Source organism: Microtus oregoni, unplaced genomic scaffold (genome assembly GCF_018167655.1).
Source record: "Microtus oregoni isolate MIOR12 unplaced genomic scaffold, Mior012 000003F_ref0000135, whole genome shotgun sequence".
In the NCBI taxonomy this organism is placed as follows: Eukaryota; Metazoa; Chordata; class Mammalia; order Rodentia; family Cricetidae; genus Microtus; species Microtus oregoni.
In genome coordinates this window covers 26,363,012-26,387,957 of record NW_024543062.1, presented here as the reverse complement: position 1 = coordinate 26,387,957, position 24,946 = coordinate 26,363,012, and the positions used below count along the sequence as shown (strand labels likewise).

The window sequence follows — 24,946 nt, the reverse complement described above, 5'->3', positions numbered from 1 at the left end:
TTATGTAATTCCTACCATTGGCAGACATTATACTAGTTGCTAGGAACACAGTAATGAATGATATGGACATAGCACTGTTATCATGGTGCATATTATTTAGGGTAAGGGACACACATGACTAGTCCCTGTGCTAGCATATCCCTAAACATAAACACAGGCTGTTAAGAGGTAGAGGGTTGAATAGTAAAAATTGTCTTGTGGAAGTAATGTTTAGGCTGAAATCTGCCAGACTGATAAGGGCTCCACAGTTGGGATGGGGGGTTTGGAAGCTTTGGGGTGAAGGGATGGAGAGAAGAGGCTGAAGTAGCTTGGCATCTCGAGGAAACACACAGGGATCGACTTCAAGTTTATCACTTTGCCTTACCATGGTTGGAATAGAGCCTAGCGCTCCATCCAGAACTGCCTCCAGCAATGACCGTGCATCGCTACAGGGAACACAAGTGTGTTTTCCAGTAGACAGCAGGGCTTATTCTTCCTGAGCCTACTCTACCCCATAGGCCAATTACTTACAAAGTACACAGCTCCAAAGCTCCCATGTCCGATTTCATGCAAATCGATAAAAAGCTCTTCAGGGTCATCTTTGTAGAAGAGGTCAGCAATCTCTGGGTCCTTCAGTACTCCTTTCCGCATGGTGGCCAGCGGGGCAAGCACGCTGCTCTTTGATGGCCCAGTCCTTTTGTTTCTCTCATTGACTGCTATTTTTGTTCTTATGAACCTTCAGTCCCTGCAGAAGAATGAGAGTTGCCTTTCAGTTCTTTCTCACATACTTTTTTGATGATAATACAAACACAAATTAACATTGAGAACTTATCTGGGCCAACGAGATGGCTCAGCAGGTAAAGGTGCTCGCTACCAAGGCTGATGACATGAGTTCCATCGCCAGAACCAGGCAGAAAGAGAGAACTGACTCCTGCCAGTCATCTGCCCCCACATGTACACCATGGCATGTATGCGCCCACCTACCTCAAACAGATAGAATAATATCTAATAAATTCAAAAGTATCTTCATCTTACAACTCAACAGTAAAAGGACAAGAAGCCCAAATTTAAAAATTGGCACAGGACTTTAATAGACTTTTCTTTAAAAAAAAAAAGACATAGACTATGTTACAAAACTTGACATCATCATCAGAAACAAAAATCATTTTGTGCTGACTAAGACATCTATAAAAGCAGACAAGTACTGGGAACTGGGGAAGGCAGGGACAGGGCTCTATATACCAGCAGGCAGGGATACAGAACAGCACAGACATCTTGGGAACCAAAATTCATGAAAAAAAAAAAAAAAACAACCAACCAGCCAACCAACCAACCTGTCAACAAACAAGAAACCAATCAACCAAACAACCAATGAAGCCTAGTACCTGAAGTTAGTGTTTGCCTTAGGAAAGCACTCCACTGAACTGGAGTGGTGGCTCAGAGGTTAAGAGCACATGTTGTTCTTGCTGAGGACCTGAATTCAATTCCCAGCACCCATGTCAGGGGGCTGACAACCACCTGTAATTCTAGCTCAAGGGGATCCTACATCCATCTTGCCTTTTCAAGGACACACACAAACATACACAACTAAAAATTAAAAAAAGAAGAGAATAATATTGTTAGGTACATACCCAAGAGAAAGGAAAAGATATTCTTACAAAATACTCAGACGTTTCAGAGTGGCGTTATTCCTAATCACTAAAAAGTAGAAATAACCCAATGCCCAGTAACTGGTGAATAAATAAAATGTAGTATATAATAGAATAAATGAAATGGACTATAATATCCAGTCATAAAAAGGAATAAGGGTCAGGTGTGGTGGAGTATGCCTGTAATAGGGAAGTAGAAGCAGGTGAACTGTGAGGTCACTCTCCCTAGTTTTATATAGTGAGTCTGATGGCAGCGTGGGCTTCATGAGACTGTCTCAAAAAAAAAAAAAACCCACAAGAAGGATTATCGTGCTCTCTGCTCCTACGTGAATGGGTCTTGTGAGAGTTATGTTAAGTGAACAAAGCCAGCATAAGAGACCACATATGTATGATATCATCTACATAAGATTTCTAGAAGAGATAAAGACATGGAGAGATTACTGGCTACTCAGTGGATGTGGTCAGGGACAAATCTAGAGGGCAGCCAGCCTATTAGGATGCTGAAAATGTCATAAGTTGACTGAGGGTATGATGGGCAGAGCCAGTTGAATCCAGCTCTGGATGGGTTCATGTTCTGGATGGCAGCATGTGCTGTGGAATAATCCCTCTGTATACTGGAAAAATGTGTTATTCTCACTGCTAATAAAAGCTGATTGGTCAACAGCTAGGCAGGTGTTGGGGGTAGAGAGAATGCTGGGAAAAAGAAGGTCAGAGCTAGAGAAGTTGAGAGCCAGGTACGGAAGGAGCAACATGTAAAGTTCATTGATGAGGATTAGCGAGCCTCGGGGCAGCACACAGATGAATAGAAATGGGTCAATGTAAGTTCTAAGAGCTGGCTGGAGACAAGTCTAGCTATTGCCCAAGCATTTATATTAATAAGAAGTCTCTGTGTGGTTATTTGGGAAGTGGCTGGCGGAACAGAAAAGTCTGGCGACAGGCAAGTGATGTTTTCTTGCAGCAAGGAGCTCAGGTGACTTGACAGTTCTTTATTAACCAAGGAGAGAAATTGCTATCAACTAGAGACCGTGGCCATGCCCACTCTGAGCGGCCTTTGAACAACTTGAAGCTTCCATGAGTAGCAGAATGCCATTTGACTTGTCTGCATGTTCTCATACCAATAAATGAACACTAGTTCATTCTGGGTCAATTCTATTCTTTTCTTTGATTTTTGAAAAATATTGGGATGTTACTTTTCCTCTCTTGTTTTATTATAAATAACCCCTCCTACACACAAACAACCACTCATTTCTGTTTGAACTAGTTATAGGATAGACTGTTTCATCTTTGAACCCTGGCTAACCAGGCCACACATTTAGTTATTAGCCAATAAATCAATTTTCTTCAAAATATGATAGTTTCAAAATTTAAAAGGTCACTTAAAAGAAGTAAAGGTGGCGGTGCCAGCAGACACATTCCCTCTTGTGATGTGACAGGCTGGGTGGCAGTGCACATGGCTGCATGCCTCAGTTTACCTGAATCATTGGTGTATGTAGGTGAGCACCCCAACCTAATCACCCCAACCTAACCCATCAGCCGGTCCATTCTTACTGCACCAGTGCTTTCACAACATTGTATCAGGCAGATTGTCAGCGTCGGAATCAGTGTCATCCCGTATTTCATAATGGCCTTGGGTCAAGTAAATCAACAGACACCCAAGGGCAAAGTGGTTGACTCTTACAAACCAAAGGGGAGTATCTCTCAATATAGTTTAGAAGGCTGAGCTGGTCGAGTTTTTTACTTACAAATCAAAAATCCAAGCCTTCTTAGGGGAAAGAAATGTAGTTCATTTACTCCAGAGTGCGAGAGTTGGGAGCAGAAAATACAAAGCTGGTGTCAAGCCAAGAAAAACAACAAAAGGCCTATAAAGCCACGCTAAGAAATATGGACTTTAAGCCATGCGAAACAGGGTGCCACGTAAGGCTTTGAATAGAAAGAAGGGTCCACCTTGCCAGAACTACACCTTTCGTCTCGGGCCACTGTCCTCATCTTCAGACACTGGCAGTCAGGTGTAGCCCCAACACGTCAGTACTGTGGGAAGGCACGGGGCGGCTCACAGTGGGCTTGCCTCCCTTGTTCCTCCTGGAGACCACACCCAGCAGGAAGTGTATGACATCCCCTTGAGAAAACCGGAGAGAACTAGTAACTGAAATTTAGTTGCTGAAGTGGGTTTTGAATTTCTGAATACTTTGACTTCAGTTAGGATTAAACTAAGTTACTAGCAGTCAGTCTTGAGAAGACAAGAGATTATGCTTTTATACTATAGACCAAAAGGAGTTTTTTTTTTAAGAACTAGATCTTTAATTGTACAAAAATGAGGCCTTAAAAAACCTCTCAGAATAATGATGAGTGAACATTTAATTAGTAAGCACCGCAGCAGAGGCAGCAGCCGCACACTAAATCAATAAGCTTGACTCCCCACGGTTAATAAGTTCAGAAATAGAAAGAAGAGCTTTCTGGTTCTAGCCAAGATGGAGGAACGGGCACTTGATTTATTTATTTTCTGTCACCTGAAACAATCAAAGCATTAGAGGAAACACACATGGGATGGTATTTGAAGACAGGGGCTGCCAGGCCATTGACAAAGATTTCTGACATATGAGAAGCAGATGCAAGCCACAAGACCTCCAGTGTGCGCCCCGGGATGGTTTCCGGGTGGTACAGGTAGAGGTTGAGGGACCCACGGTAGGAAAAGGGAACTGTGAGAGGCTGAGGTGACCCTGATGGCTAGTGTTCACAGGGCACAGCTCAAATAGAGGAACAGCATCAGAGAGGGTGAGAGGAGCCATACAGACTCCCTGATGGTCTGCAGTATGTGCTGATAGGAAGAAGCTATGCCAGCCTAGGGCAGAGTCACCTGAAACTCACAGAGAAAATGGTACCTGGGACTCACTCTGCAGCACAAGTTAGCCTTGAACTTGAGGTAATGCAAGGACAGTAAACATATAACTGGAGCCCACATGTTTAAAGTCAGAATAAGGAACACTTAAAGTAGAGATGTATAGGATGGAAGAGACTCAAACAACTCGCATTGGGGAAGGGACGATACAAGGTCTGCAAAATGGAAAAAATATTAGTAAAGCATAAAAGAAAGATGAATAAAATAAAAAAGGAAAGCTGGATGGAAGGAAACATAGCCAAGTGTCACTCAGCCGGGGACACCTTCATATTCATGAAGCCTTGTGTGTGTATATATATGTCCAGCTGGCACCCTGAAGGAGAGGAAGATATGTTAAGATGATAAAAAAAAAAGAGCTGAAGAGTCAGCTCCGTGGTTAAGAGCACTGACTGCTCTTCCAGAGGACCTGGGTTTGATCCTCAGTACCCACATGGCAGCTCACCACTGTCTGCAACTCCAGTTTCAGGGGGTCTGATGCCCTCTTCTGGACTCTGTAGGTGCCAGGCAGGTATATGGTACATAGACTTACAGACAGGCAAAACACTCATATGCATGAAATGAACAGGTAAGTTAAAAGATAAGATAAAAATCAAAATCAGTAAATCTTTCTTTGGAGAAATAATGTTGGGAACATTTACAAATCTGGAGAGAATCAGAAACTCTAGGACCTGAAGATGTCTATGAAGAGTCAGGGACAAAACACACTAAGGCGTATTACAGGAAAACCATGCAAATTTGTGGTAAGGGCTGGAGGAGCGACTTGGGCTAAGAGCACTGGTTGTACTTCCAGGGGAGCAAGGCTCAATTTCTAACATTTATGTGGTAGCTTACAACCACCTGTAACTCCAGTTCTGGGGCATCCAAAGTCTCTCTTGGCCTCCATGGGAACCCTGGGCAGTGGGAACTCATACAGTACACAGATATAATATAAATACAGGTAAAACACCCATACATATGGAAATAAAAATTGAAAACAAATTGTGATAAAGTCGTAAAAATAGTGTGATGGCGCATCTCAATTGCCAAACTGATGCGCTCCAAAATAGCCTAGAAGATGGAATTACCTTGACTGTTAACTGAAGTGGGAAGGAAGGCCCGCCCACTGTGGGTGGCTCCATTCCCTGTGCTGGGAACCTGGGCTGGATAAAAGGGTGGAAGTGAGTTAAACATCAGTATCCATCCCTCTCTGGTCCTTGACTGTGGAGACTGTGATCAGCTGCCACACATTCCTGTGATGTCCCTGCCACGACACAGGCCTGTGTGAAGGGAACTACTGGGTGAGGTGTGTGAGCTTCTCCATTATGCAAATTCTTTAACGCACAGTCAATCCTTTCAACTAAAATTACAATGCTACGTGAGGAGTGGAGCATAAAAAAGGTGACAGCTCCAAGATTGGAGTTGGAGAGAGAAACTGGAGTGTGTTGTTATAAAGATACTACAGACAACCTCCATCGGAGCCAGCAGGTGAAGAAAGCTTGCCAACCTGCACTGCCACCTCGTGACATCTGTTGTGACCGGAACTGTGGTCCTGACTCCACCATGAGAAGGGACCATCTGAGCCTAGGATCTACTGGCACCCGAAGAGCTCATCACTGGGGCTGGAGCAATGGCTCAGCGGTAAAGAGCACTGGCTGCTCTTCCAGACAACCTGAGTTCAATTCCCAGCACAAACATGGCAGCTCACAACTGTCTGTACTCCAGTTCCAGGGCATCTGACCCTCACACCAATAAACATAAAGTAATAAAAATAAAATAATTTTTTTAAAAAAAGAACTGATTACTGGATTCACAACCCAGCTACACCAATTGGAGGAAAAGATGGGTAGACATCAAGGTAAGAACACACTGAACAACATAAAGAACAACATGTCACCACCAGTGGCTCTACAGCAGCAAGACCTGAACACCCCAACACAGACGAAGCAGAAGAAGACGACCTAAAAAATAACTTTAGGAGAATTTTTGAGGCGGCTAAAGAGGAAATGAAAAATTCCTTCAACGTTGAGGAAAAAACAAACAAAAAATTGGAAGAAATCAACAAATTCCTTAAAGAAAACCAAGAAAAAGCAATCAAACATATTAAAGAGATGTCTCAAGACTTGAAAACTGAAATAGAGACAATAAAGGAAACACAAACCAAGCAAATTCCGGAAATGAAAATTATGGGTAAATGGTCAGGAACTACAACTGCAAGCCTAAAACAGCAGAATACATGAGATGGAAGAACGAATCTCAAGTGTTGAAGATACAGTAGAGCAAATAGATTCATTGGTCAAAAAAATGCTAAATCTAACAAAAGCTTAACACAAAATATCCAGGAAATATGAGACACCATGAAAAGACCAAAACCTAAGAACAATAGGGATAGAAGAAGTCCAACTCAAAAGCACAGAAAATATATTTAACAAATGCATAGAAGAAAACTTTCCCAACCTAAAGAAGGATATGCCTATGAAGATAGAAGAAGCTTACAGAACACCAAATGGACTGAATTAAAAAGAGTGCTTTCGTCACATAATAACCAAAACACTAAACATACAGAATATATATAGAACATCTATAAACATTCTATCCAAACATAAAAGAATATACCTTCTTCTCATGGAACCTTCTCTAAAATTGACCACATACTTAGGTAACATAGCAAACCTCAACAGATACAAAAAAAAAAAAAAGGAATTGGAATAACCATATGGCTCAAAGTTAGAGTTCAATACCAACACTAATTTCAAAAAGCCCACAAATACATGGAAATTGAGTAATGCTCACCTGAATCACCAATGGGTCAAGGAAGAAATAAAGAAATTAAAGATGTCCTAAGATTCAATGAAAATGACCACACAACATATCCAAACTTAGAGGACACAATGAAAGCGGGGTTAAGAGGAGAGTTCATAGGACTAAATGCCTACATAAAGAAAGTGGAGAAATCTCACACAAGTGACTTGACAACACACCTGAAAGCTCTAAAACAAAAAGAAGCAGACTCACCCAGGAGGACCAAACAACAGGAAACAATCAAATTGAGAGCTGAATTCACAAAATAGAATCAAAGAAAACCATATAAAGAATCAATGAGACAAAAAGTTAGTTCTTCAAAAAAAAAAAATCAACAAAATATACAAACCTTTATTCAGAATAGCCAAAAGGCAGAAAGAGAACATCTAAATTTAAAAAAAATCAGAAATGAAAAGGGGGACATAACAACAGACACTGAGGAAATCCAGAGAATCATTAGCTCACACTTCAAAAACCTGCACTCCACAAAATTGGAAAACTTAAAGGAAATGGACAACTTTCTGAATAAATATCACTTACCAAAATTAAATAAAGACCAGAAAAGCAAATTAAATAGACCTTTAACCACTAAGGAAATAGAAGCAGTCATCAAATGTCTTCCCCCCTCCCCCAAAAAAAGCCCAGAATCAGATGGTTTCATTGTAGAATTCTACAAGATTTTCAAAGAAGAACTAATACCAATACTCCTCAAATTGTTCCACGCAATTGAAACAGAAGGAACATTGCCAAATTCTTTTTATGAGGCCACAGTTACCCTGATACCCAAACCACACCATGATACTACTAAGAGAATTACAGACCAGTCTCACTCATGAACATTGACGCAAAAATGCTCAATAAAATACTGGCTAACCAAATCTAAGAACACATCCAAAAAAAAAAAAAAAGATCATCCACCATGAGCAAGTAGGCTTCATCCCAGAGATGTGGGGATGGTTCAACATGTGAAAATCTGCCAATGTAATCTACCATATAAAAAACTGAAAGAAACAAACCACATGATCATCTCATTAGATGCTGAAAAAGCCTTTGACAAAATTCAACATCCCTTCGTGATAAAAGTCTTTTATACAAGGAACATACCTAAACATAAAAAAGGCAAAATACAGGAAGTCAACAGCCAAAATCAAACTAAATGGAGAGAAACTCAAAGCTATCTCATTAAAATCAGGAACAAGACAAGGCTGTCCACTCTCTCCATATCTATTCAATATAGTGCTTGAGGTTCTAGTTAGAGCAATAAGACAACAAAAGGAGACCAAGAGGATACAAATCGGAAAAGAAGAAGTCAAACTCTCACTATTTGCAGATGATATAATAATATACATATGTGACCCCAAAAATTCTACCAGGGAGCTCCTACAACTCATAAACACCTTTAGTAATTCAAGATTAAGTCAAAAAAAATCAGTAGCCCTCCTTGACACAGATGAAAAACAGGCTGAAAAAGAAATTAGAGAAACACTACTCTTCACAATAGCCGCAAATAACATAAAACACCTTGGGATAATTCTAACCAAACAAGTGAAAGACCTGTATGACAAGAACTTCCAAACTTTGAAAAAAGAAATTGAAGAAGACACCAGAAAATGGAAAAATCTCCCATGCTCTTAGGTAGGCAGAATTAACACAGTAAAAACGGCAGCCTTACCAAAATCAGTCTACAGATTCAATGCAATGCCCATCAAAATCCCAGCAAAATTCTTCACAGACCTCAAAAGAAGAACTCATCTTCATACAGAAAACACACACAAAAAACCCCAGGATAGCCAAAATAATTCTGTACAACAAAAGAGCTTCTGGTGGCATCACAATCCTGAACTTCAAACTCTACTACAGAGCTACAGCACTGAAAACAGCCTGGTATTGGCATAAGAAAAGACAGGAGGACCAATGGAACCAAATTGAAGAACCAGATATCAATTCACACACCTACAAACACCTGATTTTTAACACAGAAGCTAAAAATATAAAATGGAAAAAAGAAAGCATATTCAACAAATGGTGCTGGTATAACTGGATATCAACATGCAGAAGAATGAAAATAGATTCATATCTATCGCCATGCACAAAATTCAAGTCCAAATGGATCAAGGACCTCAACATAAAATCAACCACACTGAACTTCAGAGAAAGTGGGAAGTACACTTGAACACATTGGCACAGGAGACCACTTCCTCAATACAACCCCAGTAGTGCAGACACTGAGAGAAACAATTAATAAATGGGACCTCCTGAAACTGAGAAACTTCTGTAAAGCAAACACATGGTCAATAAGAAAACGACAGCCTACAGAATGGGAAAAGATCTTCACCAACCCCACATAGGACAGAGGACTGATCTCCAAAATATACAAAGAACTCAAGACACTTAACATCAAAAGAATAAATAATTCAATAAAAAAAGGGGTACAGACCTAAACTGAGAACTCTCAACAGAGGAATCTAAAGTGGCTGAAAGACACTTAAGGAAATGCTCAACATCCTTAGTAATCAGAGAAATGAAAATCAAAACAACTCTGAGATTCCATCTTACACCTGTCAGAATGCCCAAGATGAAAAAAAAACAACACTGATGACAGCTTATGTTGGTAGGAGTGCAAATTTGTAGAGCTGCTTTGTAAATCAGTGTGGCAATTTCTCAGAAAATTAGGAAGCAATCAAACTCAGGACCCAGCAGAACTGCTGTTGGGTACATACCCAAAAGACACTCAATCAAACCACAAGGGCATGTGCTCAACTATGTTCACAGCAGCATTATTTGAAATAGCCAGAACCTGGAAACAACCTAGACACCCCTCAACCAAAGAATGGATAAAGAAAATGTGGCAGATTTACACAATGGAGTACTACACAGCGGTAAAAATAATGACATCTTGAAATTTGCAGGCAAATGGATGGAGCTAGACAAAACCATATTGAGTGAGGTAACCCAGACCCAGAAAGACAAATATAATATGTATTCACTCATAAGTAGCTTTTAGACATAAAGCAAAGAAAAACCAATGTACTATTTAAAATTCCAGAGGAACTAGACAACAAAGAGGACCCTGAGAGAGACATACATGGATCTACATAGGAAGGTGAAAGAAACAAGATCTCTTAAGTCAATTGGGAGCATGCAGGTTACAGAAGAGGTGGGGAGAGGAGAGGGAGAAAGGGAGCAGAGTGGAGAAAAATGTAAAGCTCAATAAAAAGAATAAAAAATTATTTAGAAAAAATAGAGATAATCCACTGGGTTGAGGGGAGAGAAACTGGAGTATGTGGTCACAAAGCCACTGCAACTGGCTGAGGGGGTGTGCCAACACTTCCCCCCATTTCTGCACGGACCATGTGTACACACATCATATATTCCTACAGATGTACTCAAATTAGCAAGACACAAATAAGCTGACCATCAGGGGACAGAGGACATACACCTGCTGTAAAGAGAGACAAGTTTGCTGGTACCATGAGTAGATTTCAGCACAGGTTACTGCTGATACTGAAGGGCACATGATGCTGATCATGCTAAGGACATGAATCCAGTAGAGAATATGGATCCGAGTGTTTATGTCCCTCAGAATAGGACATTAAAATATGTGGTTAAAAACTGACTTGAGCCAGGCCGGGGTGGCGCACACCTTTAATTTCAGCACTGAAGAGGCAGAAACAGGCGGATCTCTCTGAGTTCAAGGTCAGCCTGGTCTACAGAGTGAGTTCTAGGATAGACTCCAAAGCTACACAAGAAATCCTGTCTCGAAAAACCAAAAACCAAACCAAAACCCAAACAAACAAACAACAACAAAAACACTTAACTTGATGGGGGTCCATGGGTTAGGATGCACTGTTCACGTGTGTGAAACTGTCAGAGAACAGGTCAAGACATTCTATTAAAATACTTTCAAAAAGACAATTGAGGATTGGAGAGATGACTCAGCAGTGAAGAGCCCTGGCTGCTCTTCCAGAGGACCTAGAATTCCCAGCAACCACATGATAGCTCATGCCAATTTGTAACTCCAGTTCCAGGGGATCTGATGCCCTCTCCTGGCCTCTGTGGGCACCAGGATGCACACGGTGTGCAGGTATACATGCGGACAAAACACCCATGCATAAAATAAAATAAAAATAAATAAATCTTGAAGAAATAATCGGTGGGTTGAAGAGCAAATGAAGAGAGAAATAAGAACCCATTTTGACTGGATTGAAAAATGCAAGCACACGGGGGTGGGGGATGGGGGGTGTATAGCCTGCAACCTTAGTGCTTGAGGGTCTGAAAGGGGATCATTGTGAGTTTAACAACAGCCTGGGCTACAGAGTGAGACTTTGTCTCAAAAATAAAAACAATTGAGTAAATGTAAAAAGAAAAGCAGAGGCAGGCACATTGTATCCAAACCACATCATGTTGCTAACTTTCCAGGGCAATGCAAAGCACGGGACACAGGGCAAGTTTTAAATCAGTGACCTCAACTTGCACTGTGTATTAACAATCAAAACAAGCCAGGCGGTGGTGGTGCACACTTTTAATCCCAGCACTCGGGAGGCAGAGGCAGGCGGATCTCTGTGAGTTCGAGGCCAGCCTGGTCTACAGAGTGAGTTCTAGGACAGGGCGCCCAAGAAACCCAGTTTCGAAAAACCAAAAACCAAACCAACCCAACCGAGAAGAGTCACCTGAAACTAAAGTGAGCAGAGGGAATAATGAAGATTAAGAGGAAATTATTGAAATAAAAAATGCAATGAGGATGGCGGTGATGGTGCACGCCTTTAATCCCAGCACTCGGGAGGCAGAGGCAGGCGGATCTCTGTGAGTTTGAGGCCAGCCTGGTCTACAAGAGCTAGTTCCAGGACAGGAACCAAAAGCTACGGAGAAACCCTGTCTCGAAAAATCAAAAATAAATAAATAAATAAATAAATAAAATAATGCAATGAAAGCGAAGCTTACTCTTTTAGGAAAAGAATTATTAATCTCATATCAAATTTATTTGTTAATAAAAAAGAGACAGGTGAAACAAATGACTAATGGGAAAAGAGAGAGGAGACATTGGTATTGTTTCACAGGTACCGGGGGAGTTAGGAACTTTTCTGAACACTGTTGTATAAACAAATTCAAGAACTTGGAAGAAATGGTCAGATACTTCAGAAGACACAAATCATCATAGTTGGCTCAAGACCATTACATTAAAACACTTGAAACCTGAGCTGGTGAGAGGCTCAGCATAAGCCTGTGGCTTAAGTTCAGTCCCTGGAGGCTACATGGTGCAAGGAGAGAACCAACTCGTGGAGCTGACCTCTGACCTCCACACGCACACTGTGGCATGCTGGTGCCCTCTGACCTCCACACACACACCGATGCTGGTACCCTCTGACCTCCACACATGCACTGTGGCATGCTGGTGCCCTCTGACCTCCACACACACACCGATGCTGGTACCCTCTGACCTCCACACACGCACTGTGGCATGCTGGGCAGAAATATACACAGAATAAATAAGCATACAATTTATTTTAAACTGAAATATAAGATTTTCCTGCAAATAAACATCCAGGCTTTAGCAGTAATTCCATCTCACATACGGGGGAAAAATAAAGCCAGTCTACACAAGTACTCCAGAAGGGAGCAAAAGGGAAGTCATTCAAAACAGAAACGAAGGCTATCCTGCCTTCAAGTCATCCACGGAAGGTCGAGTCCACATCAGACTTCCTCAGAGTTAGACACATCTGCTCTTCCAAAGACGTGCTACAGCATGTAAGGGCGGTAACATCCACACCATGTAAAAACCTGCACAAAAATGTGCCTCACAATGGACTTGTAAACAGAGAGTATAAAGAACTCGCAAAACCCACTTAGCAATTCACTTTTTATTGTTTACTTTGTTTTGTGTGTGGGTGCTTTGCCTATATGTTATGTCTGTGTACCACTTGCATGGCTGGTGCTGGCAGAGGCCAGAAGGGGGAGTTAGAGCTTCTGGACCTGGAGTTACAGAAGGCTGTGAGCCAGCATGTGTATGCTGGGAACTAAACCCAGGGCCTCTGCAAGGGCAGCCAGTGCTCTTAATGCTGAAGCATCTCTCCAGCTCCTACAACTCATTTTTTTTTTAAATGGGCAAAAGATTTAAGTAAGCCCTTTACCAAGAAATATTTCTAGATGGCCAGTGAGAGATGCTTAGCAGTAAATCCCCAGAGACACAAACCTAAGTCACAGGATACCAAGGCACACTTACTGAGATGGCTAACACGGAAAACCTCAGACCAGGCACAGTGAGGATGCATGTACAATCTGTGGCACATGGAGTCCAAGTAATGTAGCACAGTAATAAAACACGCTGTGGACATATGCTCCGACATGGGTGAATCTCAAAAGAAGGAAGCTGAGTGGAAGAATTCACGCAGAAAGGATCATTTATGTCACATCCTAGAAAATACTAACTAGGGCTGGACAGATGCTGCAGTGATTCAGAACACTTTCTGTGTTTGTAGAAGACCCAAGTTCAGTTCGCAGCACCCATAGCAGGTGGCTCATAACTGCCAGTAACTCCAGTTCCCGGGGTTCTGATATCCTCTCCTGGCCTCCGTGGGAACTGCACACACACACACATTTATTGGGCCAGGTTGCTTGTGACAAAAGCCAGGGAGGAGGGCTGAAGGGGCACAATGGAGCTTTGGTCAGCAGAGGATCTGTTTATTATCACTGGGATGATAGTTTTACAGACATATGTAGATTAACTCAAACTTCTTCTCAGTGTCAGAGGTGGGAACATACCAGACACGTACATGCACCTACACACTCTGAGGACATAAACAGGAAATTCAGAAGAGAGACACCAGTGGTCATGGAGGACAGGAAATGTATGTGGCATCACAAATAATCAGAGAACTAGTAATTAAAAAGACAAGACACTTTAAGCCGGGCAGTGGTGGCACATGCTTTTAAACCTGGCGCTCGGGAGGCAGAGGCAGATGGAGCATTAAGTTTGAGGCCAGCCTGGTCTACAGAGTCGGTTCCAGGATGGCCAGCACTACAGAGTGAGACCTTGTCTCAAAACAACAACAACACGAAGACACTTCTTTGCTCACCATATTGGCCAAATAACCGAGAAACTCTTATTTCTGCAAGTTTATTGCCTTTTCCTGGCAGTGCACTCTGAGGGCTCACATAAGGCCATGTCTTTCTTTGGAAATTTTAAAAATTATTATTATTTTATGTATATGGATGTTTTACCTTCATGTTATAGTTACATGCATGCCTGGTGCCCATGGGGGCCAGAAGAGGGCACTGGATCCCCTGGAACTGGAGTTACAGACAGTTGTGAGCCTCCATGTGGGTGCTGGGAATTGAACCCAGATCCTCTGGAAGAGCAGCCAGTGCTCTGAGCCACTGAGCCAGCTCCTCAACCCAAAGCACTTATTTAAATTAAAAAAAAAAAGATTATTTTGGTTATTTTAACAGAGGTGCTGCGGAGATGGGAAATGGCGAGTCCTTCACGGACAGACACAGGTTTCTGGGCAGCCTGAGTTGTATCTGAAGGAGGAACTAGGATTCCAGGTAATGTTTAATGTCCTGCTTTTTGCTTATCTGCATTAAGAAAAACATGTTTTGAAAATGCTATCACATCTGTGCAAGTGATAGGAACTCACTGTGGTTTGAATCCTGAACACCCCTCCCCACCCCAAAGCCCCTGTGGCAGAGACCCATGGGCTGTTGCTACTAGGAGTGGTGCCTGGGGAAGCAGAGCCAGCAGGAGGCCTTGGGTCATGGGTTCATGCTCCAAAGGGTGTCGTGGAACTTCACCTCCCTCTGATTTTCTCTCTTGCTCCTTGGGGATGAAGGGAGAAGTCTGTCTCCACCACACACTGCTGTTATGAACTGTTACCTCATCAAAAGGGCCAACTGACTATGGACTGAAAACCCCCAAGCTGTGAGCCAGACATTTTCTCCATATATGTTTATCATTTCAGATATTACAGGGGCAGAAATCTAACATGGAAACCACTATGAAATTCATAATCTAAAAGCTAACTGCAATAAAAATGGTGCTATCTCTTGGTATATGTAAGTGTGTGTGTGTGTGTGTGTGTGTGTGTGTGTGTACATGTGTGTATGTGCATTTTCCTGGAGAAGGGCATCAGCAAGCTGTTTCTTATTACCGCATGATTCTCCATGGTTATCTCTGACAGACAATATGGAGAATCTGAAAAGAAACCGTGTGTGTGTGTGTGTGTGTGTGTGCGTGCGTGCGTGCGTGCGTGTGTGTGTGTGTGTGTGTGTGTGTACATGTTCAAGTGGGTGTAGATGTGCTCGGCCATGTCTGTACAAGTAGAGGCAGGAGACCAGTAAAGGTCTGCTCCTCAACTGCTTCTCCATCTAACTTTGGAGACACAGTCTTACACTGAACCCAGAGCTCAGCAGTTCAGTCAGGCTGGCTGGCTAGTGAGCTCCAGTGTGCCTCTTGTCTCTGTCTCCACCTTGTAATCCCACAGCTGGGATTACAAATCCATGCCACCATGCCTGGTTGGTTATGTAGGTTCTAGGGGGATCAAAGGGAGGTCTTCAAGCTTGTACAACAAACAATACGCTGACTGAGTCATCTCCTCAGCCCTAAAAAGACCACTTTTAATAATATAACATTTAAAAAACATTTATTTCATTTTGTAAATTGTATACGTGCATGTGTCTGTGTGTGGGTTTTGTACACATGTGTGCAGTGCCAGTGGAGGCCAGAAGAGGGCACCCAACCTCCTGGAGCTGGAATCACAGGTGGATGGAAGCTGTCCTATGGGGTGTAGGAACAAAACTCAGGACTTCTGCAAGAGCAGTACATGTTCCTAACCACTAAGCCATCTCTTTAGCCATATCATGTACCATTTTCTTCCTTGCGTGTTTTCTTCCTTTTGTGTTCTTACAAAGATAGTAAAATTTCACCATAGAAAACATCACTTGTTCCTGTTTTTTTTAGGTGGAAGGTATGCATAGAACCTTAGGTTACAGAGATGTGCACAGTACCTCTTGCTGTGTGGCACGGAACCCACAGTGTTGCTCAGGGTCATCGTGGCAGCAATCTCTTCTTGCTCGCAATCTGAGTCTCCCGCACCTGTGGACAGAAGGGTAAAATATATAAATATATAAATATATATATAAAATATATAATTCTAGGAGAAAAGCGACGGAGGAAGTAATTAAAGCTGAATGTGGTGGCAGACATTTGGGGTCCCCGCAACTCCGGAGGGTGGGGACCGCGGATGGCTGGAGTACAGGAGCTTGACGCTTATCTGTTCGACCTAATGAGACCTATGTCACTTGTTAAAAACAAATGAGGTGGTAGTTCTAAATGTTTACAAAAATAATATAAAACATTTATTGTCCTGCATGGACAACAAATGGAGAAGATCAATCTTCACCATGGGCGACTTAGATTCCCACAAGATGAACACTTGTGACACTAGGCTTGGTGTACATGGAGGAGGATCCTCAGATCTGTAAGCATTCTACCCACCTGGTGCAAGAGATGGCTTAGCAGTTAAGAACACTTCTGCTGAAGTAGGGTTCCCAGCACCCACGTGGCAGCTCACAAACATCTGTGATTCCAGTTCCAGGAGATCTGATACCTTCTAGTCTCGTTGGGCACTGGACACACACAGTGCACAGACACACATGCAGACTAAACACTCATACACATAAAACAAAAAGAAACCAATTTCAAAAAAAGAAAAAGAACAAAATCTGACTAAAAACAACTGAATGTGCACGGGAATAATGATGACCCCTAACTGGCAGTGTGTGGCACTAATCTGGCAGCACTGGTGATGTCCCTGGCTCTGGGCAGGGCTGGGGATTTCAGTGGCTTCTGCAGTTCCATCTATGTCCCTTTCCAGACTCGTCTGGAACCAACTGCCCACATTTCCACATTAACTATTAGTTTTAAATGATCTATTAAAGAAATACATGACCAATGTAGAAACAATTTTAGAAGTTTTTTTTTTGTTGTTGTTTTTGGAACTAGCTCTGTAGACCAGGCTAGTCTCGAACTCACAGAGATCCGCCTGCCTCTGCCTCCCGAGTGCTGGGATTAAAGGCGTGCGCCACCACCTCCCGGCTAGAAGTTTTTTAAAAAAATTCCTAATCCAGAGCCTGGGAGATGGCTCAGCTGGTAAAGTGCTTACGAGCAAGGGTGAGTTCTCTGCCTAGCCCAAGGATGTGCATAAAAACAAAACAAAAACAAACAAACAGACTTGGGTGTGGTAGTTTTTAAATGCTCGAGCTGAGGAGGCAGAGGCAGGCTGACCAGCCAGCCTGGCTGAACTGGTGCACTGTCAGCCAGTGAGAGACTCAAAACAAGGCAATCAATACTATGGTGGCGCACGCCTTTAATCCCAGCACTCGGGAGGCAGAGGCAGGCGGATCTCTGTGAGTTTGAGACCAGCCTGGTCTACAAGAGCTAGTTCCAGGACAGGCTCCAAAAGCCACAGAGAAACCCTGTCTCGAAAAACATAAAAAAAAAAAAATACTGTGGAATGCTAGCCAGGGGGTTCTCTGGTCTCCACATGTACCCCCACCACACACACAGCATACACACAGCATCCACCACCCTTACTAACAACGGGCTTTCCTTTCTCCATGTTCATATTTATTTTTTCATGCCTGCATTTTTGATACGTAGCTAACATCAGCTACAGACTCTTGGCTTTGCCATCTCACTGAACACTGTTCTCAAAGGTTGCCTAAGGACGGTTCATTAAAAAGGTCTCCATTCCCTTGCAGTCTTTATTCCACCACTGGAGACGGTAAGCTTCAGATTGGTTCTGGGTATGCAGACCTATGTCAGGCGTCAGGCTCGTGTGAGAGAGGCTTTAGCCCCTCGGTCATCTCTCCAGGCCCAGAGCAAGTCTTTGTTTTCTTCAGAGGGAGATCTCACTAGGCAGCCTTGTCTGGCCTGGAGCTCCCCATGTAGACCAGGCTGGCCTCAAACTCATTGAGATCTGCCTGTCTTTGCCTCCTGAGGGTTGGGATTAAAGGTCTGCACACCACCCCTGGCCTGGGAGTAGGTTTTTAAACCTGGAGACCTCGCAGGAAGAAACACAAACAGGGCTGGAGAGATGGCTCAGTGGTTAAGAGCACTGTCTGCTCTTCTAGAGGCCCTGAGTTCAATTCCCAGCAACCACATGGTGGTTCTAAACCATCTGTAATGAGATCTGGCGCCCTCCTCTGGCGTGTGGGTATACACGGAGGCATAAAGTTGTATACAGAATAAATAAATCTAAAAAAAAAAAACCACACAAACAGCTAGAAGAGATATCTCAGCCTCCATCTCTGGTTTTGTCCCCTCTTGCTGCAGATACACCAAGTCTCCTCTGGTGCCTCCATTTAGGACCCACAGTTTTTGTTTGTTGGTTTGGTAATTTCTGTCATTCCCTCTGATTCTTTCTGTGCCTTGTTTTATATTAGCCAGAGCCTGCTTGCGTTCAGCATGAGATTTCACCTAACTACCAAGACATCAGTAACTCCATCGCTAATCTCCCCCACTATTCTAGTCTGACTGTAGCCTCTATGAGTGTGTGTGTGTGTGTGTGTGTGTGTGTGTGTATGTGAGTGTGTATGTGTGTTTATATGCATGTGGACAGCTGAGTTCGATGTCAGGTGTCTTAATCACTTCTGATCTATCTATCTATCTATCTATCTATCTATCTATCTATCGTCTGTCTGAGACAAGGTCAGGAGCTCACTGATGGTGTGGCTGGCTGCTCAGTGAGCTCCAGGGAGCGCCTGTGTTCCTCCCCAGCACTAGGGTTACAGGCAGACCCCCACCCCGGCTGCTGGCCTTTGCTGTGGGTAGAGTGAGCACTTTACTGACTGAGCCACCACCACCCCGGTCTGGCCTCTAACTTTAACTCTTTGCTGCAGTGCTAAACAAACAGACAAACCCACTCTCCAGTGTCTGGAGCATGCTCAGAGCAAGGTACACCTTCGAGTTCACTTCCTGGTTGAGCTGTGTCTTCACATTCTCACTCAAAAACCTGCCTGACTGAAACAGAGCCCCCGCATCTAATCTGCTCATTTCAACTGAGAAGCTCACTGGTATTTGGTGTTTCCCCGGGTTATTACAATATTTTTAGAAACCCACAGCCTTCACTTTCCCGCCCTCTATGCTAGGCAAACACTAGGCAGCACTCATCTCCTTCCACTTCCTGATTCCTGATAGTTCACGAGAACAGGCTCATACAACGTGTGCTCTTTTAGAACCGGCTTCTTCCATGTAATATAGGCCAGCATGTAGCATGAATCCGTATTTCCTGTCTGGTCACACAGCGTTCTATATGTGAGCATACCACAGTTGCCTGTCCACAGATCGGCTGATGGACACTGGGCCGTATGCACCTGTTGGCTGTTGTGGATGATGGCAGTTTAGTCATTGGCGCCCACACTTTTGAGTGCTTTCTGTTTTCATTTCTCCTGAGTACACATTCAGGGCTGGACTAGCTGGGTTCTGTGGCCTCAGTGAATATCCATGAAAACCTCCACCAATCTCCTCTTGCCCAATTCAACCAGAACCAAAAATGAGAATCCAAACCCACCCTCCTCTCCAAACACGATTAGATATATTTTCCCCAGGGAGGACTTCACTTTGAGCACTTAGCTGAAGTGACATGCGCAAAATCATCTTCCTTCCTCAACCTCTTGCAACCTTAAATGTCACATGGTCAGTGATGGCTGAGAACAGTGCCAAGAATGTTGCCTTTCAAGTCTCGAGCCCTTGGGTCAACTAAACAATCTGGCTAGCTTAGCAAAGCTCTCATCAGAGAGACAACAACTGAAATAACATGGTTTACTCTTGTTCCTCGGATATGGAAGCCGTCCAATGACGGGAAGTCAGCAAGTAGCTTGTTCACAGGCCTTGTGGAAAAAAGAAGAAACAGAGAAATCGAGAAGAGAAACAGCATGTCCAGGACTTCCCTTCCCAGAAACCTGGAGGCTGATTCACTGGGGCTCTCTATTGCTTTGCCATTTTTAAAAAAGATTTACTTATTTTTACTTTTCTGTGCACTGGTGTTTTGCCTGCATATATGTCTGTGCAAGGGAGCCAGATCCCCTGGAACTGAAGCTACAGACAGTTGTGAGCCGCCATGTGGGTGCTGGGAACTGAACCCAGGTCCTCTGGAAGAGCAGCCATGCTCTAAACCTCTGAGTCATCTCTCCAGCCCCTACCTTGACATGTTTTAATCATATCACTTCTGAGACAAACCAGGAGCCAGCGAAGCTGAAACCCCATGGTATTTCAACATCAAGGAAGGGAAGAAGAGTCAGTCTTCACACTGGAATATCAGCCACCTCCCTCCCTCCCTCCCTCCCTCCCTCCCTCCCTCCCTCTTTCCCTCCTTCCTCTCCCTCTCTTCTCCTTCCCTTCTCTCTTCTCCCTTCCTTCATTCCTTGAATATGCTGAATCTCAGGAACTTAACCGTTACCCCACACCTGCACAGTGGCTTTCCTCCAACTAAAACCCAGAATTTCTTATTTCCCAACCCAGAACGCTTTCCCTGAACCGCACGCCCAAGTCATCATGCTTTGGAAGACAATCCAGAACACTTCAGTGTCACGGCAGATGGGGTTCCGGGGTCGTGTGCGCCCCTGAGGTGCACAATACATATGTATTCAGTACTTCAGCCCACAGAGTGGAGAAATTCGGGGACATCAGTAACTAAAGAACAGGGCTGGAGAGGTGGACTCAGTGGTTAAGAGCAGATACTGGGTTTGGTTCTCAGCACCCACATCAGGTGGCTCACAACTTCCTCTAACTCAAGCTCCAGGGGATCTTATGACTCTCATATACACATACTCACATGTGTGTTTGTGAGTACACACACACATATGAATATAAATAATTTAAAAGAAATCTTTAAAAAGGAATATAAATATCTCACATATATGCTCAGAGGGCTTGGGATGTGATTGGATAGCCAAACACTTGTCAAGTGCGTACAAGGTCCTGGGGTCATCTCTTAGCACAACACAACGAATGGGGTATGAACAGAGGGTCTTGGAGGGGACCAGCAACTTTGGGTTCACAATGAAGCCAGTCTCTTAAAATAACTGTTATTCATCTCTTGCTTTCAGAGGGTGGGCCAAGGCATTGGAGGGCTGGAGGACTGGGGCATAGAGTCAGATGTCAGAGGGCGGCTGGGGCGTTAAGAGAGAGGGCTGAGGCATCAAAGAGTGGGATAGGGCAACAGAAGGTAGATGGGCATCAGAGGATGGGATGGGCATCAGAGGAGTCAGGGTTTTTTCAGAGTTGGAATTGGTGGTGTGGGTCACTGAGCCCCTATGCCGGCCCCTCAGCTTAGGTGCAGACTTGGAGAGAGTCACCCATCAAGAAAATCACAGAAAACTTGTTCTACTAGCTGCTGCGCCTGTCCACCACCACTAACTGTTACTCTGAGGTAAGAAAATTGCTTTTTATGGCTCTTATATTTTGGCAATGAAACCAGACAATAGTTAACTTTTATACCACCAAGATCATATAGTGCAGGGTGCCTGTGTGTCAAAGCACCTGAGAGCCACCTCAAAAGTGTGGCAGAGGTGCCCACGTTTATTGATTCATCATGATAAGGATAACCTTTAGCCTACTTCTGGGAGAACTGACATTAAATTAAATAACCAAGATTCTTCCCCTTCCTTTTTAAGACTAACATCTATATCTCTGTGTTAAAAACAAAATACAATAAAACAAAACAGTTGATTGTTCTGATTGACTGGGCTGGTAAACAGAGGGGAGAAGCCAGGCTCCTTAGATTCCTTAACTTCAGTATTTTTATTTTGAGTATATGAGTGTTTTGCCTATGGATATGTCTGTGTATCACATGTGTGGTTGGTTGGTGCCCATGGAGATCAGAAGAGTGTATCAGATCCCCTGAAGTTGGAGCTACAGTCAGTTGTGAGCAGCAATACAGGTGCTAGGAATTGAACCTGGGTCCTCTGGAAGAGCAGCAAATGCTCTAAACCACTGAGCCATTTCTCCTGCCTGGATCATCATGAACACAGAGTAACTCTGTACTGTCTGCTATTTGAGAGGAGGCCAAAAACTTGAGATGGATGCTACATCTAGCTCTATGTAGGTCTTAAAGCAAGGTGAAGGGGTTGGAGATATGGGCCAGAAGTTAAGAGCACTTGCTTCTCTTGCAAAGGAAGGACCTGGGTTTAAAAGGACCTAGGCTTGGTTTCCAGTGCCCCTCTCAGGTGGTTCACAACCTGTAACTCCAGTTCTATCTGGCGCCCTCTTCTGGCTTCTCTGGCACTGCACTCATGTGATACACATACAGATGAGCAGGCACATGTGATGATAGACATACAGACGAGCAGGCATATATGCACAAATAAAAGAAAATCAAGAACAGCACAAATATGGTATTCATCTGGTCTTATAATTCCAAAATGTTCTAATAGATTTGTCCAAACTGTAGTCTTCATTATATACTACAAATTTAATGATATATAGCTATCAAATATATAATATGAAAACTTTCAATGATCACAAAATACAATAATAATATAGCCAACATTTCTCAAATTTGATTAACATTTATCCATACCCATTGTCAACAATATTTACAGATCCCGAATTCTTTAAAACACTTGTGTTTGGTTATTTGGTTAATTCATTTACCACATATATATTCATTCACTCAGCAAGTATATTAAATGTCGGTTGTGATCCAGCACTGAGCAAGGTTTAGGTTCTTTCTGCCTGAGGCAGGCTGTATTCTAGCACTTGGTCCTTTACCTGCGTGTGTGAGTGTGTGCAGGTGTGTGTGCTCGCGGGCAGCATGCATGCAGGGGGCAGAACAGGACGTCAGGCAGCCTCTGTCACCCTCGGCAGGGTGCTCCAGACGGTCTCTCACTGACCAGCAAGCACTCGGGATGCTTCTGTCTCTGCCCCACAATGGTGGGGTGACAGCCACACATAGTGACAGCCAACATTTTAAGTGGCTGTTGGGGATTTGAACTCAGGTCTCCATGCTTGAGGAGCAAGTGCTTTTGTCCACTGAGTTGTCTTCCTGGCCCTGGTGCCTGAGTTCTTGACCTATGGGCTATGGTGCCAGGATGGAACTGTGTAACTGAATGCAGGGCTCACAGAAAACTGTCAACAGTAAAGATAGGCTTCTGTGTGTTCTGTGACCAGAGGTTAAGTCAAACTCAAATGCTAATGAATACAGGTGTCTGGCGGCCCTTGCGGTAGAGCACGCTGCCACTGCAGCCATGGTTTTGAACACAGAGCATGTGCACTTTGCACTGTGCATGCTGTTGTACTGTGCACACTGACAGACACTTCCGGAGATACCTAGGCTCAGACTCAACTGATGCATTACAAACTGCAGTGGGCATATGAAGTTTTCTATTCTTATAGAAGCATTATTGCTGAATACACAAAACGAAGACTTTTGATATTTTCCTACCATAATTCCTAGAATGTAAAACTCAAAAACTCTGGTAGCAAAAAATAGCCAAATCATCCAGCAGATTAAGTAGACGAGTCTCAAAAGAAGACACGCAAATGGACAGAAAGCACATTTTAAAAAATGCACAGGATCGGGAGCCATGGGGGAAATGCAAATCAAAACCACGAGGAGATGGCACTTCACTCCAGTAAGAATGGCTATTATCAAAGAGACAAAGACGACAAGAGCTGGGAAGGACGCACAGGAAAGAGAACCCTTCCTGGCACAATGTTGGGTGGGAACACATGAATGCACCTATTCTGCCAGAAGGTATGGGCATTCCTCTGAAAATTCTATCCCTGTTTGTTGCAGTACTGTTCACAGCCAACAATGGGGGCGGTCTAAGTGTGCGGCCGCTGATGAACACTCACGCATGTGAAGCTTATACACAGGACGATTTTTCAGCCATGTAAAAGGATGACATCCCATAATTGACAATGACATGGATGGAAATGGAGGTCATTGTGGTAAGTTAAATAAGTCAGGCGGATAGTGACATTATCACTACATGATGTCACTATTGTGGTTTGAACAAGAACGCTCCCCATATTTGAATGCTTGGTCCCAGTTGGTGAAACTGTTTGGGAATGGTTAGGAGGTGTGGCCTTGTTGGAAGAGATGTGCCACCAGGGGCAGGCGTTGAGGATTCAAAGGACTCATGCTATGTGTCTGCCTTTCTGCCTCATGGTTGTTGATCAAAATGTAAGTCTCAGCTATTGCTCCAGCACCATACCTGCCTGCCATGCTCCCCACACGATGGCCGTGGCTCTAACCCCTGAAATTGTAAGCCCCAAACTCTTTTTTCTGTAAGCTTCTTTGGCAGAGATGTCTTACCATAGTGTGCTCACAGGCTGAGGTGTGTAAGGGGGAGGGAGGAATGGACAGAGGTTATGGGTAGGTACTAAGACACAGATGACTGGGGTTCTAGGAAGCTGTGATACTGCAGAAAAAGAACTATAAGACCACGGATCAAGTTTCAATAGAGATTATCACTGGTGTTGGAACATGGGCATTTCTGTTCTTTTTTATCGTTTTGTATCATTTATGTTTCCTTACCGACCACTTGTCACTTCTGCAGGGGACCCTGTTCAAATGTTTACTGTAAGGACTAGGTCGGAATAGTCGGGGATGGGTGCAGGGAGGGAGGGCGAGGTATGTCAAAC

The 24,946-nt window shown here is 43.5% G+C and overlaps 1 protein-coding gene across 2 annotated transcripts in view; it reads right to left on the bottom strand.

Annotated features, from left to right (window-relative positions):
- The window catches only part of Taok3 (TAO kinase 3), a 184,463-nt gene that overhangs the window by 93,666 nt on the left and 65,851 nt on the right, over nt 1-24,946 (bottom strand). For both annotated transcript variants that reach the window (XM_041647302.1, XM_041647308.1), the window contains 2 exons: nt 16,303-16,390; nt 511-724 (listed from right to left, as the gene is read on the bottom strand). In XM_041647302.1, the coding sequence (XP_041503236.1) occupies nt 511-630 (120 nt within the window). In that variant the 5' untranslated portion in view covers nt 631-724; nt 16,303-16,390. The remainder of the gene's footprint in view (nt 1-510; nt 725-16,302; nt 16,391-24,946) is intronic.